General features: G+C 42.0%; 3 protein-coding genes across 3 annotated transcripts; 1 reads left to right on the top strand and 2 right to left on the bottom strand.

The window, feature by feature from the left end:
* Positions 1–342: 342 nt before the first annotated feature.
* On the bottom strand, positions 343–5,282 carry wee2 (WEE2 oocyte meiosis inhibiting kinase). Its single transcript, XM_069162680.1, has 11 exons — positions 4,366–5,282; positions 3,991–4,208; positions 3,582–3,639; positions 3,042–3,211; positions 2,839–2,960; positions 2,572–2,718; positions 2,360–2,464; positions 2,191–2,276; positions 1,867–2,037; positions 1,538–1,686; positions 343–979 (listed from the first exon to the last, which is right to left on the bottom strand). The coding sequence occupies exons 1-11, from the start codon at positions 4,633–4,635 to the stop codon at positions 814–816; spliced, it is 1,662 nt and encodes a 553-aa protein (XP_069018781.1). The 5' UTR covers positions 4,636–5,282; the 3' UTR covers positions 343–813.
* A 242-nt stretch (positions 5,283–5,524) lies between these two features.
* dennd11 (DENN domain containing 11) lies at positions 5,525–13,947 on the top strand. Its single transcript, XM_069162477.1, has 9 exons — positions 5,525–6,195; positions 6,790–6,889; positions 7,003–7,161; positions 8,961–9,114; positions 9,213–9,351; positions 9,510–9,641; positions 9,731–9,881; positions 10,598–10,666; positions 10,831–13,947. The coding sequence occupies exons 1-9, from the start codon at positions 5,730–5,732 to the stop codon at positions 11,024–11,026; spliced, it is 1,566 nt and encodes a 521-aa protein (XP_069018578.1). The 5' UTR covers positions 5,525–5,729; the 3' UTR covers positions 11,027–13,947.
* A 221-nt stretch (positions 13,948–14,168) lies between these two features.
* Positions 14,169–19,563, bottom strand: agk (acylglycerol kinase). The gene is made up of 14 exons (XM_069162478.1): positions 19,303–19,563; positions 19,165–19,204; positions 18,976–19,055; positions 18,796–18,871; positions 18,562–18,687; positions 18,346–18,440; positions 18,115–18,184; positions 17,641–17,720; positions 17,493–17,550; positions 16,873–17,020; positions 16,129–16,226; positions 15,935–16,005; positions 15,755–15,839; positions 14,169–15,595 (listed from the first exon to the last, which is right to left on the bottom strand). Exons 1-14 carry the CDS (start codon positions 19,410–19,412, stop codon positions 15,461–15,463), a joined length of 1,272 nt encoding a protein of 423 aa, XP_069018579.1. The 5' UTR covers positions 19,413–19,563; the 3' UTR covers positions 14,169–15,460.
* Between the last annotated feature and the right edge of the window lie 54 nt (positions 19,564–19,617).

The raw sequence follows: 19,617 nt of genomic DNA, 5'->3' as shown, positions 1-19,617 counted from the left end.
AGCAGCCGTAAAACAAAACCGAGCCTCCTCTATGTTTTACAGTAGTTATATGTTCTTTTCTTGGAGAGCTTCATCTTTATGTCTGTGAACCCTTGTTCAGAAGAGTTTTTGTCTGTGACACCAGAAAGCTCCGAAGGACATTCTCCCAGAAACATTGAGGCTTGTAAATATGCATTTAAAAAAGAAATTCCAGTCCGTTTTCATGTTTTTCTTTCAACATAGGAGTCCTACCAACTAATTCCTCTACATGTGTATTCAACCTGTTGTAAAATGTCAAAATTACTGCTGGAAGAATTTAATTCGAATACAAAAGTATTGTGTTAAAAGGTATTGTATTTCACAAAAAGTATTTTCAAATGTGACCAGCAAGGCAAAAAACATGTACACACTTCCAAAGTAACTCATACAGTTGACTGCAGTTCCAGATAAGAGCAACACTCCTCTGGAAAGTCCCTGTCCTTTATTAGGGTAACACCAGGGCAAGTTAAAAACACAAGACTTGCATGCAAATTAGAAAGCTAAAAAGAGAGAAATATATTTGATAAAATGTTTATTTACAGTTTAAAAAAAATAAAATAATACCAGTGAAGCAGATTAGCAGTTACAAGATGTTAAAATGATCACTGTCAAATTAGTTCTTTAAAAAGCAGCGCTGTCCAAAGCTCTCCATTCTTATACCAGTCCAGTCAGATGAACCAAACAAGACTGTCCACACTGTCATTTCTGGTACGCATAAGAATTCCTATTAAACAGCCTCATCCTGTATTTTTCCAACAACCTTGTTGCAGAAGGAGGCGCATTCACGTTGACTCATCAGACTACGTACGCCGGGCAATCGTAGCTCATGGATCGTGCCGTCTTTCTGCCCACAAGCCTCCTCCCTGTTCTGGGTAGAGACCCCATCTTGGTAGGCTGTTTCAGCCCTGGAAAGAGGTTCTGCTTTGGTGACGAAGCCGCCTGACGAGCCTCCTGGAGCTCTCTGCGGAGAGGAAAATTACAATGTGAATTAATTTACATTTAATTCACTCAGTATTAAGATGCCAAGATGAATTTCTTATGGCTAAATCAGATAAACAGCACAGGAGAGACTGCTCAAGCATTGTTGCCATTGGGTCGTTTACAATGAAATATGAAACTGCTCCACCTGCTGGTCATGTTTTGTAATGCAATTTATTAATAGAGCCTCAGACATAAATTCCCTTACACTTTACAATTACACTTTTCAGAATAAATGAAGCTCATCTCTGGGGTTCATACTTCTCTGACCCCCACTATCATATTTGTCATGAGAGATGCTTGAGTGCTGTACTTCATAATTACTTTTGTACTTCATGTAGGGTTAGGGTTTTTACAAAATTATCTTAATACAAAAAAAGATAGGTCTCTTACAATCAACATTTTCAATAACCTGTACAAAAACACTGAAGCTCATTCTGGGAGTCGAACCCTAATATTGGACTAAACATTAGGCGTTTGTAACGTGAAACCCAAAACTGAGGATACAGGTTAAGTTATCCTCAATCTTTCTCCCTCTTACTTTTCCAGCATGGCTGTCCTGAATTTCTCTACATTGAGCTCTCTACGTAGCTGAGCTGCCAGCCTCTCCGTCCTCTTTTCCCTCAACACCGTGTGTTTGCACAGCTCCCTGGCAGATGGCCGCTTCGTCGGGTCTGGATCCAGCAACGACTGACAAAGAGAAAGAAAAAAAAAAAAAAAAAAAAAAAATGCAGCAAGATTTGCCAGTTAAATAAAATAAAAAAAATAAAAAAAATTGCTACTTTTACAGGTGGCAGCTTAAACTCTAATTTATTGTGCTATCTTAAATTAGATATTAAAACAGAAACATCAACCCAGTGATAGGATCACCTGAAGTAAACCTCTGAAGGGAGGTAAGAGCTCCTGTGGCAGTTCAGGGAGTTGCCCCCTTCTCAGACTGTGCCACTGATCTCCATTTTGAGGTAGAGGAGGGGCCCCGGCTGCCAGCAGCACTGTGAGCCCCAGAGCAAATGTGTCGGCCTTGGGGAGGTGGCTGTAATTCTGGGGAGCAGAGAGAGACGACCGACATGAGAAACCAAACCAGAAACAATGCAAAAACAAGAACGATCTATGTTTTACGTTTTCACGTAAGCCTGCAGTCAGGTGCAACCAGCTACTTTTCCTTTATTGCTAATGGTTACACAACATTCGTACCTCATGCAGGACCTCACTGGCCAGAAAGCGGCTGTCCCCCTCCTCGACTTGAGGACTGTTGAATGATGTCACATGACCCAAATCACCTGGGGAAAACAAAAATCAGAGAATAGATGAAAAATAAACATATTTAATAATGTAGCAGTTTATCCAACGTTAAAAGTGATACCAATTTTGTAAATGACTCTGGCTGTGTTGCCTCCGTCGTCGTCCTCCTCACTCTCCCCCTCAACCTCTGCACTTGTGCTGGGACGCTGGCAAATGAATATATTACCTAACAAGGGTTGGAACACGGAACATTTCAAGACACAATAGATTATTAATGTTTAAACTATACAAAGAAAGCATATCAAAGCAAGTGAAGTGGTCAGAGAGACGTACTCGGTTTAATATCCAGGTGTACAAGGCCTGAGCTGTGGATGTATTTTAGACCCATAGACACTTGTAGAAGCAGATCTTTCAACTCAGCCTCTGTAAACGGCTCACCCTGCACCTCCTTCTTTACAATGGCATCATTTAGACTTCCACCTGAAACACACACACACGGGAAGACAGTATCAAGCCACACTATTCAATGTCTGAAGATATTAAGTATTGTTTATTTCAAGTCTTTTTATATTGTAATTTTGAAAATAATGTGAGGCATACCATCACAGTATTCATTCTGAATAACCATGTAGCCATCCTCTGCCCACGCTGAATAATAGCGAACAACATGTGGGTGGTGCCCCAGAACAGCATGGGCATACACTTCCTTTAGGGCCAGCTGCCTGAGAAGAACACAACGCACCGTATAAGTCTGATCAATCAAGGTCACCAAAATAAAAGTGGAGTGATCTGTGCTGACTCACTCATTGGCAGAGCCTGCCAGCGGTCGGCGAGAGCGTTTTATGGCGTACAAGCAACCATCCAGCCTCTTCACGCACTTATAAACTGCCCCAAACTCGCCCACACCGATGCACTCTAGCTCCAGGAACTCACTCTCGTAGCGTGATAGCATTAAGGCTTGGACAGCTCGCCTCTGCCAGATAAACAGATGGAGGGACTTGTGGTAAAACCAAAAGACATCTCTAAAAGGAGGTGCACACGTCACAGAACTCAGTCTCAAGTTTGATAACAGCGAAAGGGAGAACCGGGCTTTCTCTTTGATGCACCACCAAATATGGTAATACTTCCACCAGGAAAGTGTTTCACAAAGATTTTTTTTTTTTTCTTCCTGCTGGATATTCCTTTGAGAAATCCCGGAAGTAGGCCTGGCAGCATGTCATTTTTGGACAAAACAAGAAGTGAGGAGGCAGCTGAAGATGACAAAGCCTGATGATGAAATCATATCAGCAGCATCTGAGCGTGAGGCTTACAATCACCATAAGCACTGATAAAAATAGTTGTACCTTTGGTGGGAGAAAAGCTTCATCATCCTCTTCAGATGACGTTAGGCTGTGTTTCAACCTGAAACATGGAAAGGGCATTTATCCCTTTATGTACTCTGAGCAGAACTACAGAAGTCAGGTCTGTGTGTGAGGGGGTACTAACAGGCAAAAATTAACACTATTTTAATCTCCCAACACATTATAAAACCAATTTAACTCTCGCTGGACTGTGTGGGGAATCTGATGGTTGTTCCAAAATAGCTGTTATTATGACACCAAAGACTCTAATACCAGTATAATGTAATTTCTCAGCAATCTGAGATGCTCTGAATTAAATCAAATCCTCAACTTTAGGTAAAAATGCTGAAAAACACCAAGATTGTCACTGATCCCCTCAAAGAGCTACGATATCAAAAGAAGTCATAGTCACCTGCGCCCATAATCATCCTCATCGTCATCATCATTATTCCTACAACTGTTCTGCCACCGCTGCTCGCTATTCCTGAACACCGTCTCGGGGGTGAAAGGATTCACATTGACAGAAGGTGCCTGGATAACATTTGCAGCAGCTGAATTGAAAAGCAGAGCCCTCTGATGGCGACAGATCTTAGTGCTGGAGCAGGGCTGGGACGACTTCAAAAGCAAACTCTACAGGGAAGGGAGGAAAGAAAAAAAAGAGAGAGAGAAATGTAACTCATCCAAATGAGGTAAAAACTGGTTTGACATTTGAAACTCACTTTTACATATCATCCCAGATCACAGGGGGCTCACCAAAACAGACAAGTAACCCTAAATTATTCCCCACCTTGGGTGTGCTGGGAGAGTCACAGAGCCTCAGCTTCCTCCAGGCAGCATAAGGAATGGGGCTCGTGCACAGTAGAGGGGACGACACGGTGTTTCTTCGGATGGGGGTGTGTTGAACTGTCGGCGTCCTGCAAGCAGACCTCGGACTGCAGAACCTTGGCGTATGGTTCCCGGAGGAGCAGTCGTCCGAGTTGTTGTCACTGCTGCTCCCCTCCTCGCCGCAGCTTGAGAAATCCAGCTGCTGGCTGAGCCCATCAAACAATGTTGCCATGCTTGGAGCCTACATTTTTTGGGGAAAGGTTTCCTTCAATATGCCGATTCCTACATATGACAGCACAGATGCTACGCCGTTTTAAAGTTTGTATTGATGTTATATGTTAGATTGTGAGGCAGATAATGGAGATCCACAGGTCTCCTGAGCAAATCACTAAACTGGGAGGTTGAGATATATTTAGCATGATTAAAAGTACCCTAAAAGCTATCAGAAGACTTCCTATAACTCTTATTGGTTTCCAAATAAGATGATCTCTTAGGACATTATTTCAGTAATGTATGGCACTTCAAAAACAGCCCTCCAGCCCAGCTTTTATGTTATTTTCAGACGCAACCGGAAGTTCAAAAGATGCTTTACATATTGTTTGTTAGCCCGTAATTTAACTTGCGGTAATAGAGTATGTTTGTCACGTATACTCACGAACAATTCGCCTTTTGCAACACCACTACCACCACGCTTGAATTTTGCGCCACATATGTAAATTACTTCCTGTTTAAATAAATTAAGACACCGGTTTAAGACATCTAGCTCTCTGATTGGTTGAGTTGTCCTTAAACCACACTTTAAAGTCGCTGTTAATTGTATGAGCAAACTTTATTCTTATACAAAATATAATTATCTATTGATTTAAGTGTGGAATTATCACAAAAAAAATAAATTCACATTTAAAGTAAAATAAAGTTACCTAAAAAATACTTTATAAGATGAAGTATTAGACTGAACTCCTTTTACAGTCAATATTAAGCACAGGCGTAATTTTTTTTTTTAATGTAAAACTGAAAAGTTGTTTTTATGGGCAAAATAAACACCCCGGAGCCAAAATTAGGTCACTGTATGAAATAGTAATATAGACACGTGGGCGGAAGTCATCTACGTCATCAAAACAGTGAGACGGGAGGAGGAAAAGCAGCCAGTCAGTGGATGTGACACGCTTACAAATACATAGAAAACAACTCCGCGAGGCGAGCAGCAGGAAAACATGATCCGGCTCCCGCTGCGCGTTTAACTCTCGAGACAACTGCACATCGGAGCTTTTGCGTTATTTCTCTTCTCTTGACCGCGTCTTCGGAATCAGCAGCAGCAGCAGCACCATGGTGGAGCAGTCGGACCGAGCCCCGCTGCTGGACTGGGAGGAGATCCCACCGAGCGATCCGAACCAGGCGGCCCAGCCACCGCCTCGAGAGGAGGACACCACGGCGGAGAAAAGTTCGCAGCCTGCCGGGAGGCGCGCACCGATGGGCACTGCGGCGGGGACTGGGCGGAGCGGCAGCGGCGGCGGCGGCGGCAGCAGCAGCAGCAACGGGAGCAGCAGCACCACCGTCACCACCTCCACCTCCACCGCCACCACGACCAACACCATCACCTGCAGCCCGACACGGAGCGTAACAGCTGTTGTTGTCAGCGGGGACGGAAGCCCGAGCCGTCCGAGGACAGAGCTCCCCGGGTCGCTGGGTACACCTCGTAACGTCCTCTTCCCCGGCCTCTCCGTGAGGGATCAGTGGGAGGAAAAAGATCAGATCGTGGCTGTGTTTGTGGTTACCTTTGATACGAGATCAGGTAAGCAAAGAGTCTCTGATCTTTTACCTTTTATTGTTTGAAAAAAAAATATCTGAAGACTAGAACCACTGAAATGATTACCCCCTGTGATGTCTTATTATCTTTATCTGATGTCCTTTAATTTATTATATTGAGTGGGGTCAAAATCCTAAACACCTTTACAGTCCACAATGATTAAATAACCCCAATTGCGTAAGGTGTGGCAACCTCTCTTAAAGAAATTAACTCACAGGTCTTCCTGTTTTTGCAAGCTGACATCCTCTAGAGCTCCTGTAAGAACTGAGTGACAGAAATCTCCGTTTATCTCTAAAGGGGGAATCCATGTAATTAGATTTAATATGAAATTAAATAGAATTTGCATCAGTACAGTCAAAAAACATGCCATAAAACGAGGCCCAGATGTCAGTCTCGTGAATGAAGGAGGTCAGTGTTTAAGTAGTTACAGTCGCTGACTCAGTGCTTTCTTACTGTCCCTGATGTCCTGCTTCCACATGACTAGCATAGAAAATGAGAGGAAGTGGCCAGAATGAAAGTAGACAATGTGGGAAGTGACTTCATGGTTTGTTTTGTTTTGTGTGTGTGTGTGAATGGTAGGGAACATGATAGAGTGGTGCCTGCCTCACGACATCAACCTAGATGGTGTTGAATTCAAGTCGATCGCCAGCGGCTCCCATCGGATCACCAATGACTTTATGTAGGTACTCCCACGAGTTGAATCCGCCTCTTCTTACTGTGTGTCTGTTCAATCCGTGTCAGAAATCTGCCGCCCTGTGTTTACTCCTGCTCTTTGCTTTCCCCTCCGGCTAGATATTTTCGTAAGGGCTGTTACTTCGGGCTGGCCTGTTTCGCTAACATGCCTGTGGAGAGTGAGCTGGAGCGAGGAGCAAGGATGAAGTCCGTGGGAATTCTGTCTCCCTCCTACACCCTGCTGTACCGTTACATGCACTTCCTGGAGAACCAAGTCAGGTAAGGCCTGCTATGTGTGGCACGTGAGTTGCTTTTTTTTTTTTTTGCCTTTGAGCCTTGTGCTTTTCCTCATTCTTCCAGTTTATATTCTGTTTACAATATTTCTTTCTCACCCAGCTATCTTCACAGGTTTTCTCTTTATGTGCCTGCCGCCTATCCTTGTTTAAAATGTTCTCATCTATTAAACATGAACTCAAGAGTCCCGGTTGCAGCTTTTGTCACAAGAACCCATTGACATGAAGTCAAAGCACAAAAGTGGTAGAAACCTTGTCAGGCTCTTTTCTCCTCTCATCTGCTTCAGCCCTCTCAGAAAAAAATCTTGACTCTCACTGACTCAAACTTATCGGCTGTATGTAAATATATGACACAGCCACGGTTTGGGGTTACAGATACAAGTGGATCTGCCTTAAAGGGGTAGTTTGGACTTTTTGAAGTTTTGTTGTATGACGTTCTTATCCGTGGTCAGTCTATTACTGTCAGTAGATGGAGGTCGGCACGTCCCTGATTTGGAGAAGCAGGCAGCTGTATCATCACTGTATCATCCACTGCTGTGGGTTGGGTCAGCAACAAGCGTATTTTAGCCACATAAAAAAAAAAAAAAAATCAATGTCAGTTTAAGTGTACGCTATGTTTAGAATACTTTCACCGCTTTGCCTTGCCCTTACTCAGCTGTTATACACATTTGTGCTCTGACGAAAGAACTGAAGTTCAAGGACAGATGTGTAATTGTGCGACTTTGCTGTTGGTTTGGATCTAAACTAATGTGTTAAAACACCACAGTCACACATTAACACTAACAAACTGATCGAGGCAGCAGTAGACCAACAATTACTGTGTTCTGCAGGGAAAAAATGGCTCTGAAGAGAACATTGATGGATATAATTCCCAGGGTTCCCTGTTGGAAAGGGCTGAAGCTAAAGAGGTAAAACAAATATTCTAAATATAGCATACACTTCAAACCGTATTAACGTTTTTTTAGGTGGCTAAAATATATTTTATTGTTGGCCCTGTCTACAGTGGTACATTGCTTAGCTTCTGAGCCAGTACAGCTGCCTGTTTCTCTAAACTGGGGACATGTAGACCTCCATCTACTACAGGTACATTTTATTTGTATAGCACTTTAAAAAGCACGAAGACAAAATGTAAAAGCAACAGATAGAAATTCAAAAGTTAAATACAAAATACAAATGTAAAAGTTAAAAAAGTAATAGTGTAAGACATTTGTTTGTTTTTGATTTAATAAAAGGCTGTGGCAAACAAAGAGGTTACAGAACAGCTCTAAGACACTGAACAAGGATAAGTACCTCATACATCTCCACTTCAAAATATCCATTTTATTTGATGAGTGGTTGCCGTGGCCTTGGAGCCACTGTGCTGCAACACCTAAAATGGTGCAAGAGATCTGTTCAGCCTTATTATTGAATGGTTTAAGTGGTCAAACCAGCCTGAATAGTGTCGTTTATGTAACGCGACTCGCCTCAAATTTTCCCACACTGTTTACTAACCAAGCCCAGTTCGGAAACTGGCATTATGGATGACTTAAGCACTGTCTGATACTGAATGCACAACTCAAACTCTACACGGACTCCCCTTTACCGTGTATGACAGACGGCGATGGAGTGAATGATTTCAGAAGCGAGCTCTGCGTGAGCTGTGAGCGTGTTGTGTTTCCACGAGAGAGTAATATAAACAGACAATGAATATGCAGAAAACTGAATAAAAGACACGTGATGTCATTAATGTAAAAAGACTTGCATGGCTCTCGGCTAACCACCCGTCTGCCCGTCCTCACCTTGCAGACACCAGCTGCAGTGTCCGGGTCAGTACTCTCCACTGGAGGCCTTCTACGAGGATAAGAAGGCCGTTCTCCCCCCGGCAGGAAACGGCCTGGTCACCGCCTGTCCGACCTGGAGTGTCACCACCATCAACCGCTGCATGCACCCAGAAATGAAGGTCTGAAAGCACCCATACAACTGATGATGCTCCGTTTTGAGTGGCGTGAAACAACATGAACAAAAATGACCACCTTTGTCCCCCATTGCTCCCTGCAGATCACTCACCCGGCTGGCTGCATGTCACAGTTCATCCAGTTTTTCGGGGAGCAGATAATGGTGCTGTGGAAGTTCGCGTTGCTACGGAAACGTCTCCTCATCTTCTCTCCTCCACCTGTGGGTGTGGTGTGCTACAGGGGTGAGCAGCTTCAACATGCTTACACATACTCTCAGCCTGTGCTTTTCTCTTTCTGTCACGTGGTGGTTGTGTCACATATTCTGTCTTCATATTACTTTGATTCAAATAGGTTCAAATGTAATTCATATCTGATTCAGTATTTTCCTGCGTTCCCTCAGTTTATTGCTGTTGCTGCCTGGCCAACGTTTCTTTACCTGGAATTGGAGTCTCTGTGCCCGAGTTGCGGCCTTTCTTTTACGTCAACATCGCCGACATCCCTGCCCTGGAAACGGAGATGTCATACGTGGCCTGTGAGTGAAGCTTCACTGTGAAGGGTTCATTCGTAATCTATAGAAATGTTTCTTGTATATCATATGAACATGTTTTTATGCATTTGAAGGCACCACAGAGAAGATCTTTGAGGAGAAGAAGGAGCTGTACGACGTCTACATCGATAACCAGAATGTGAAAACTCACAGAAGCCATTTGCAGTCGCTGCTCAGACTGAATGCAGCAGATAAGGAGAAGTACAGGAAACTGAGTGAACAGAGGTAAAATACACCTGTTGAATACTGCTAAAACTACACCCGACAGATACTTGTCTGGAGCCACTGCTGATCTTCCAAAAAAAAAAAAAAGAAAGTTTAATATTGATATATTGGCTGATACTCTTCTAAATATATATACTGTATATACACCATATAGAGACACATTTTTTTGCAATGACCCTTAAATGTGGTTCAAACACTTGATACTTGTAACAAAGATTTGTAATGGACGCAGGATATTTTAGTTTATTTTCCACACTGACATTAGTGCACTGAAAATGTAAACTTCGCTGGCAATTTAATATTCATAAATGACTATTATAAAAAAAACACAAATATAACAATTCCTACTTTATCATAAGCATCTTTTCCTGCATTATGCTCTGTAAAGAAAGGTTTCATATCGGCCAATATATATGCCAATACTATTATATCTGTGTTAAGGCCAATATCAGCTGGACAATATATCAACCGGGCTCCAGTTAAAATAGCTTTTTATTGTAAAGTTGTTATTGTGAAATAAACTGACATCTGACTTTAGGTCAGTTAAAGTTTGAAAATGTTATCTGATTTTCTTGCATGAGTTGCTGCATTCACTGACATCATTAAAAAACTTTTTTTTTAATTTTTTTTTTTTCCTTTTCTGGAAATATTAGAAGCCAAAAGTTCTATTTTTCAGATTTCATAATGATGGATGATGACTTTTTTTTTTCACCCAGGCAACTGCTGCTGTACTCTCAGGAGGTGGGTGAAGACTGCACATCAAACGAAGAGGATCTTTTCATTCTGTGAGTCCTTGATAAGTGTATTCATAGCTGGCAATGTACTTGAGTCGAACTCCGACAATCAGTGTATTTAAGCAGTGAACTATTACCTTCACCGCTGCTGGGTTTTATTCTGTCATGTGATTTCTGGAGTTATTTTAATGCAGCGATCTTTAATCCTGTTCTAGGTTCTTCATGGAGCTGAATAACCGGATCTTTCAGACCCTGTCCGACATAGCAGGGAGCACTGATCCCACCCTCACCACTGAGCACGTGAGGGCCATGGGGCTGGATCCCCTGGGTGACCGCTCCTTCCTGGTCGACCTGCTGGAGGTGTACGGCATCGACGTCACGCTGGTCATGGACAACCTCTGCTGCCCTTGAGCCCTCCTCACCATGACAAATTTGGATGCCACTGGATTAGCTGTGCCTTTTAAGGCCCCCCCCACACACACACACGCGCACACACACACGCACACACACACACACACACACACACATACACGCACATGCACACACGCACATGCACACAAAGACACTGAAGACACTGCCTCCACCCTGGGACCTCATCTGTTGTCTGCTGTCCCCTCCTGGGTGTCTGTTCCCCCTCTGTGTGTGTCTCATCTGACCTGTGGAGACTGTTTCTAACCACTGTGGCTGATTAGGACACTCAACATGGTGCACTGGTTCACAGTGGCTGATAAACACCTGCCTGCCAGCTCGGTAGCTGCGTGCCCTTATAGCCATTCACATCTTCTGTCGCTCACTCAGCGCTGTTTTTGTCTGAAAAATGTTTTTTCTGTGTGCTTGACTTTCTGGCTTAAGCCGCCAAGACTGAAACACTGGATGAAAATGTAAAAAGTCATCACCGCAGGATGATGGATTGGTTATCCACTGCACTCGCTACAACACAGTCGTCACTGACACGTTCACAATCCTGCAGCTTTGGTGTCCTCTTCTGGTTTGTCTGAAGGATGGATTTATACTTGGGGAAAGGTTATTCTCCTGGAAATGAATTATTGTGCTTCAAGTATCTTTTCTGTAAAATCCAAGAGACTGCTGTAATCCTGTACTCTGATGTTTTCTTGTTCTGGTAAAACGTCTGGAAAAAGTAAAATGAAAGCTTTTTGACCACTTTATTTGCCTTTTAAAAAAAAAAAAAGGAAGCAATAGGAGTTAAAAGTATAATTTTACTTCAAGGAACCTCCCAGACTTTTTTTTCATTCTTACTATTTCTTTCACAACTGAGAGTTGAGATAAAACTGTAATATGTCAAGTGTGATAACCTCTTTTTATACTGGTGAGAGTTAATTAACATGAATGAGAAGGAAAAAGCTGTTATAAATACTTTGTTCACCTTTATGCACCTTCAACACAAAGTCGAACTGATCGTGTTTCTCTGTGTTTGATCACATTTAAAGTGATCAGTGCGCTCTGGAAACTTTTTTTCTGTCTTACGTTGTTGTTGCTTCTCATTTGTCGTAATCGGTGGAGGAATTATTCAATGAATGTGATCCTGTAACACTATCTTATCATGAATGCTGCACCATGTCTGACACTGGACTGTTTCCTGATGCACTCAGTCATGCTTAACTAACTTTTTATATGCTGCGTTTATGATTTACATTCTGAGCCAACAAGTTTTTGTTTTGTTTGTTAACTCAAACTACTGTAGTGCTTTCTTCGTCATTGGAAGCTAATATATCTCATCTTGTCCTGTTTGTAGATTACTTGTTGATCAGCTTCAAAGAGATCTTCTCTGCTCGTCTGACAAATATCTCGCTGTGTGTGTGTGTGTGTGTGTGTGTGTGTGTGTGTGTGTGTGTGTGTGTGTGTGTGTGGTGTTTTTGGAGATGTCCTGAGCAGAAGCTTTAACTCCTCCTCTCTGAGCAGATTCACAGAAAGGACCCCGTCTGTTCCAGCGGAGGGTTTCTCTCCGTCCTTTTCATCCCGGTCCCATTGAGTGAATCCAGCTTTAGAGATGAGCCAACTGTGTCTTTTCAACACTGCTGGCAGAGCGCCTTGTTCATCCATCACGTTGCCAATCATGATAATTTGTTCCATGTTGGAACACATGAGGCTGATCTTTGCCTTATATAAATTTCAAGTTGCTTCTTGTGCTCCCCCCCCTCCCTGATGCAAGCTAAAACACCAAGTATTTTTTAAACATCTTTTTTTAACTCACTGGTTGAAATATCATCCATAAATGTAAATTTTTGTCATTGTCACCTCCAAAATTATGTTGTGGGGCTGAATCCTTGGTGGAGAACTGCTGATTTTAAGAGTGGTTTTGTAATTTGAACTTGACTTGAGCCTCCAAGTTGTTTTCTGGGTTGGTTAAAAAAGAAAAGAAAAAAAAAAAGCATACACGAAGTGTCATAAATAAAAGATACAGCGGAGTATTAGGATTACATCAAAGAAAAAAAGTCGGGAGGATTTTCTTCTCATTTTGCTGTTGAGAATAGTCAAAACTGTGAGAATAAATTTGAAATGTTGGAAATTTCTAGAATAAAGTAAAAATTTTGAGAATAAAGTCAAAGTTTCAAGAATACTTTGAGAGTAAAGTCAAAATTTTGAGAATAAAAATAATAAATTTTGACTTTTGTCTCGAAATTGTATTTTGCCTTTATTCTCAAATGTTTTTGTGGCCCTAATACTCCTTCATAGAAAGAAACGGTCAATTCAGCTTTATTTTTTTTAAATGGGGCCTTAAGAAAATGTGACCTTCTCAAACTAACTACAGCTAAGTGAGCGACTTGTCTCTGTATGTGCGTCCACGTCATTAGCCGGAAGATGAAGTAGATTGTCTTTGGCACTCCTGAATGACCTTCATGTCTCCAGTGGAACCTGTTGACTCTGCCTGGTCTATTTACTTGTCAGTAGATGGTTATTTTTCTTTCCTCTGACAACGTTTGCTTTCCAGGTGTATGTTCCAACGTAAAAAGGGAATGTACACTACCCAAACACATCACTGTATAAAAGGCCTTCTATGTGGAACCGTTCACACATGTGTACCAGCATTAGCTAAACCAATTGTTTGTACAGTGTGTCACTCTACTGAATGTCAAGGACAGCAGAAGTATTGCACACATGCAGCAACACATCCAACTAGTGTCACCATCATCTTCTTGATTGTAATGTAAATCAAGACTATTCACCTGTACTAATGTCAAACACTGTAAGAGATGTCAGTAATCTACACATGAAGTCAATAGCATGAGCAACTGTCAGTTTCACTGTACTGCCATTGTAAAACAATAAAACACTGATACTGTTGAGGTGTTGTTCAATCTTCGGTCTCGAACCCTGCACAACTATTTTCCTTTTTCCATTTCCTTAACAATCTGCCTGATGTGAACCTCTCGCTTCCCTCTGTTCCACTTTTTTGTGTAAAATAATTTACGGGATGATCTGGACATGGCAAAAATTTTTTATTCACACCCTGTACTTAAGTAAATGCCAAACGGATGCGTAGAAATATGTTGTTGAGTAAAAGTTTTGCTTTCAAAATGACTCCTCATACAGCATAATGACCGCTGGGAGTATTATGTTCTATTATTTAATTATTATAACTGACATTAGATGTAGAAGTAGCATTTTACTGATGTAGTTGGTCGAGTTGGAGTTCATTGAAACTTTTATTACTACAGGAACTTAACCATTTTACACAAAGTTGTTGATGATGATGAGCTGATTTACATTTTTTGGGGGGGAGGTGATGATTATGGAAGGGAAGAGTCGAATCAAAAGTGCTTTCCAGTTGCATTGGGGGAAGTTATGGGTAAAATGTTTATCAATTTTGGAGTTTCACCCTTTGCCGTATTTTCTTTCTCTCATTTTCTTCAAATACATGTTAGTGAAATAACATTTTTTTGAAGTATCCCTTTAATCTGAAACAAAGTATCACATTAAAATTTTTAATTCAAATTGAGTGGATTTTTATAGGTAATATAAAAGACAAAGTAACCAGCTGCTGTAAAATAAATGAAATAGAGTAAACAAATACATTGTTTCTCCGAAACATAATAAAATACCCTACCAAACCCACAATGCTCAGAGCATCCCAATGTGTTTTCCTAAACAACCAGATATGATCAGAAGCCTGCAATGCAGCCCCCAGCTTAATCCTGCAGATTTGCTCCTACGCCATCTGTCAGATCAGACGCAGCCTCCCCACGCAGTGTGCCAATTCTCTGGGATCAAGCTACTAGAAAACATTCAGAATAGAAAGGCTTCCTTACATTCGTCTGTGTTCATTTGTCCTCATACTCTCGACCTCTCCAGACTCTTCTCTGACTAAAGAGCTCAGCACAGGTGGAACGAGCTTCCTTTCATTTTCTCTGTTTTCTAACAGGCTTTAACTTCACTGGCTCCCCAGTACTCATCTAAACCAGGCACCTGCTTAATAAAGAAATATGATAATGGTAGAAAAAAACAGTTGCACTGGACAGACATTTTTTTATTCACCAAGTTCAAACGTGATGTCAATAATAAATCATTCAGTAAACATAGCATTCTTCTGTAAGACAATCTGTACGTGGGTGACTGGCTTAAAGAAGCAGCCTTGGTCCTATAACAGCCTGTAATGTAATCCTCTTTGTAATTGGTTAAAATATCTCAAACTGAATATCCTATGTGGTAAATGAGACGCTCCAACCATCAGCACTTCATGATCATTTCAAAAGCCTGGCGAAGCAAAAATCAATTTTCAAAATAAACTCTGGGCTTGATGTCATCTGGTCCTTCGCTCTTATCTTTCCCTCAAGCTCAGTTTTCGTCCTTCTGTTCTCGTCTTCTTTCTGGTTCTGTGTTGTCTCATCACTGCATCTGCGAGACGAGCTGCTCTCTGCGCTCAGCGCTCATGAAGAAGCGTAGTTTCCGTGGCAACAGGCTTACCTCGACGGGCATGGCCTCGTACTCCTCGTTGTCAATGTTGTAGAAGCCAGAGGCACCCTGCGGAGAATGGGGCACCGAGTGAAATGTCAGGACACAAACTCAAACACTGAGCTTTAGAGAGCAGACTGACTGATACTGACACAATCCTGAAATAGGTCTCGATTTGCTCAGATGTGACACAGTGAATCAGATGAAACCATTTGAAGGATTTCTGACCTCTGGCAGCTGCAGCCGACAAGCACCGGCCTCCAGTTTTGTAGAGTTTTTAGTGAATACAGTTGGGTCCTCTTTTTTCTTACTTCTATAATGAAAAAAATGATTAAATCCGTGTAAACATGTGATGCCTCAGTAGTATCATCTGTGTGCAGCAGACTAATAAAACCTGCATCTACTGACCCGACAGTGATGAACTCGCCCACAGTGAAGTTGTCGGGCTCTGCGCAGATCATCAGGGAGTCATTAATCCGCTGCAAATTCACATGAAAAAAAAAAAGGATAAAAAAAATCAGAAATGGAGCTTAATGGCATAGTTTCATGAATTTAAAAGGATATTTTGAGGGTTTTACAAACAGGATCATTTTTGGACTAACCCTCTCCACGGGGTTTTTGTTGTGTGTTTGAATAAAGAGCTCCAACGTTGACAGCTGCTGCTCCTCCCATTTCTCTGGCTCTTCCACTTTTGGAGGCTCTGAGCAAACACGCAAACAGACGCGCGCACGCACGCACGCACACACACACACACACACACACACACACACACACACACACACACACACACACACACACACACCAGAAACATAATTAAATGCAATCATTAATGTGTTGTTATGTTGCAATCAAACGTCGACCCACCGTGAGGTCACCCTTTGGATTGTGAACTGCTGTTTTGAAGCCTCCAGTCTGTCCTTTCGTCTGTTTATTTGAACCAGAACGGACCAAATTTAGACAGACTAGAGAGGAACGAGGGGTGGATCTGATTGAAAACATGAGGAGAATACGCCCACCCACCTACAGTTGGAACCTGACTTCACACCAGGCACGCCTCCAAACATACGACTTTTTGAAGCCTAATATTTAATTAATGATGGAATTATTTTCAGAAGGACCAGCAGAACACTGATCAGGAATGAATTCAGCAAATGGCACCAGAAGCTAAGTTGATGCTCTTTGACAGGAAGTCTATTGGAGACAGAGGATTTTTTGGGGGGGGCCAGCCACTAGTGGCCCTTAGTGGTACTGCAAGGCACTTCCACATTGGCTTCACTTACCAGACACAGAGACTATGTCCATTTTTATATTTAGAGTCAAGCAGCAACACAATCTCATACACTCACCTTCAACTGGTGGGCTCCAGTAGTTCTTCAGTCTGCGGATGATGCGGTAGAGCAGGTTAGGCCTGGTGGGCTTCTGAGGTGGCAGGTCGGGGGGCCGAAGGCTGGGGGCCAAGTAGGATACTGAGACGTCCCGGACCAGAGGCCACTCCTGAGAGATTGTAAGGGAAGAATAATAATTTAAAAAAAAAAATACATTAGCAGCCACAGAATTATAAAATAACATGATGAGATCTTTTGATCTGGTTAGATACTCAACATTTTTTACTTGACCAAAAGTCTCCTTAAAAATATACAGTGTAGATTGTCGGGATGGGGAACTCCAGGTCATAAAGGATACTAGTATTACACTGAAACGCACACTTTTCTTTTTGGCTTAGCAGCTGGTAAGAATGACTCAGGATTCTTATAAAAAAATCTATTTCACTTTGTGAAGTTGTGACTCAAGACTTGCAGTCTACGAAAGGAAAAAAAAAAAAAGCCCCAGCCACTGTGATTGTTTTCTTTTTGTACGAGGAAGGAATCCCACTTGCAGTAGCTGATATCTTTCCAAGATCACACAGTTAACAGTTTGACATATTGTGGATTCTTAATCATGTTTAGTGAAGAAAAAAGAGCCTTACTCTCAGAGTGCTGAACCAATGTGCTGCATTTGTCTTCAGTGGTCCAAGGTACCAATATCTGCGGGGAAATATTATGTTTCATCATACTTATAGGCAGAATTTCACATAACAACCGTTTTCCTCGCAGTTACAGTCTGAGTGATCTTACTTGCTGACTGTTGCAGCCACGTCTCTAAAGGCACCCCAGCGCAGCCCCGTCAGAGCGAACACTGGCTGATCTTTCTCTCCCTACAATAACAAACAAACAAAGTGCAAATACATGATTTATCACTGCATTATACAAAAAAAAATAAACATTTTCCACAAGTGTCCTTATCAGTGTACTGACTGAAAGGTGACACAAAACATAGGTGATTATGTTTAGTGAAGTTGTCACCGCCTCTTTAACCTGATCTGTATTGCGCTGTGTCTCGTAATAGTGTCCTCTGCAGTAACTGAGTCGGGACTCGAGACGTCTCTCGAGACACTTGACTCTTTAATGTCAAATTAACTTATTTTCCTATTTGTTATGATTATAGAATATTATGATCTCTTAATTTGACATGAAAATAAAACACCGATATAAGAAGTACGAAGTGTAATTATTATGACTTTCAGACGACAAACAGAAGCAGTTTCTCACTTTGATTTGTAGCACATCCAGAGGTACAGTTTCTCCCTTCAGAATGGACAGCGTCGCTGATGTAATGTCCCTGGAAAATTAAAGAAATGGAAAGAGTAGATCAGGAAATTATGAAAAATTTGACAGAAATTAGAAAAGTCATACCATATATGTTTGAATGAAAGCAGTTTATCACAAGAGTGTGCGATGATAAAATCTCGATCAGAAGTATTCTGTTTGCAAGTTACTTACTTGACCTTGTTGTCAGTGAGGAGATGGAGACTCGGACTCAGGGTGTTGTGGGATCCCAGTGGAATAAATCCAATTGGCGTATTGCTGAAAGTGTCCTGTGGTACGAAAACATCCATCGGAGGAAAGGTTTGGTTCAAGTACTTGTAGTCTAATTTGACATCTATTAATAAACCAAATTAATGAACGTCACGACAGTTAAGAGTGTATTAAATCTACCTGATCCGGCCTTCGGAGTAAACCTGTGACGACTTCCTGCAAGGTGCCATCCCCTCCAGCCACGATCAACATGTCTGTTTGTTCCATGAGCTCCAGCAGTTTTTTCGCCTGGCCTTCGTAGTCCGTCTGTAGAGGAACGCATAACATACACACACCATTAAATGCTCGGTTACACCTCCATCAAGCCGCTACTGAACAATGATACGTTTCAAGGTTGGGAGAGCAAACAAGTACCTTGACTATTGTGATCTCCACACCAGCCAGGTGTAAAATAGGAACAGCATTCTTTTCAAACAGGTTGTTGGCTTTCCTGAAGAACATTGAAACAGGAAGTTGGAAATATTTTTTGAGGAAAAACTGGTGTCTGAAGTTCAGGCAAGTGATATATTTTTGAAGTTTGTGTGTTCTTCTTACCCATTACAAGCTGCGGGGTTTAAAATCACAGTAGCTTTCCTCAGCCGCTCCTGTGGCGCTATCTGCTGACGGCCAAATTCCTGACAGAGAGAATTAGGATGATGATGATGATGATGATTAGGAGTACAATCAAAGCTTGCATGATGTCTTTGGGTGACAATCTATAAGGGACATTAAGTGATGCCTTACCTTGGCCAGTAGACAAGCCTCTCTGCGCAGAACATTGTCACTAACAGGATACGAGACATACAATTTAGATACAAAAAAAAAAACAAGCCGACACTTTATTTTCATTTTTGTGGGAAAATAACCCGAAATGCTCCTCACCAGTGTTTACCATACAGCCAGTAGCTCCCGTAGGACGCGACGCACACAGCAAACGTGGACTTCTTCCAATGATTCCGAAGAGTCCGGAACACTTTCACAACCCGAGCCATGATTCCGCTTAAAACGTCCCCGAACCCTCTATTTTAAAGTAGTGTTTATATTCATAGCAGTGCCAACGATTTACAGTCACGAATGACAAATTTCCATGACAGCGGTCACAAACTAGCGTGGGACATGTTGGTGTAACATCAAAACACTACGGACCAAAACAAGGCGGAACCAATGACGTGGCGGATTAACATTTCAGCGCGTCAC

Source organism: Embiotoca jacksoni, unplaced genomic scaffold (genome assembly GCF_022577435.1).
Source record: "Embiotoca jacksoni isolate LCO1_2020_lvr unplaced genomic scaffold, fEmbJac1.0.p SCAF_3, whole genome shotgun sequence".
Taxonomy (NCBI): Eukaryota; Metazoa; Chordata; class Actinopteri; family Embiotocidae; genus Embiotoca; species Embiotoca jacksoni.
The sequence above is the reverse complement of the archived record's forward strand: the minus strand, read 5'-3'. Positions and strand labels throughout refer to the sequence as shown.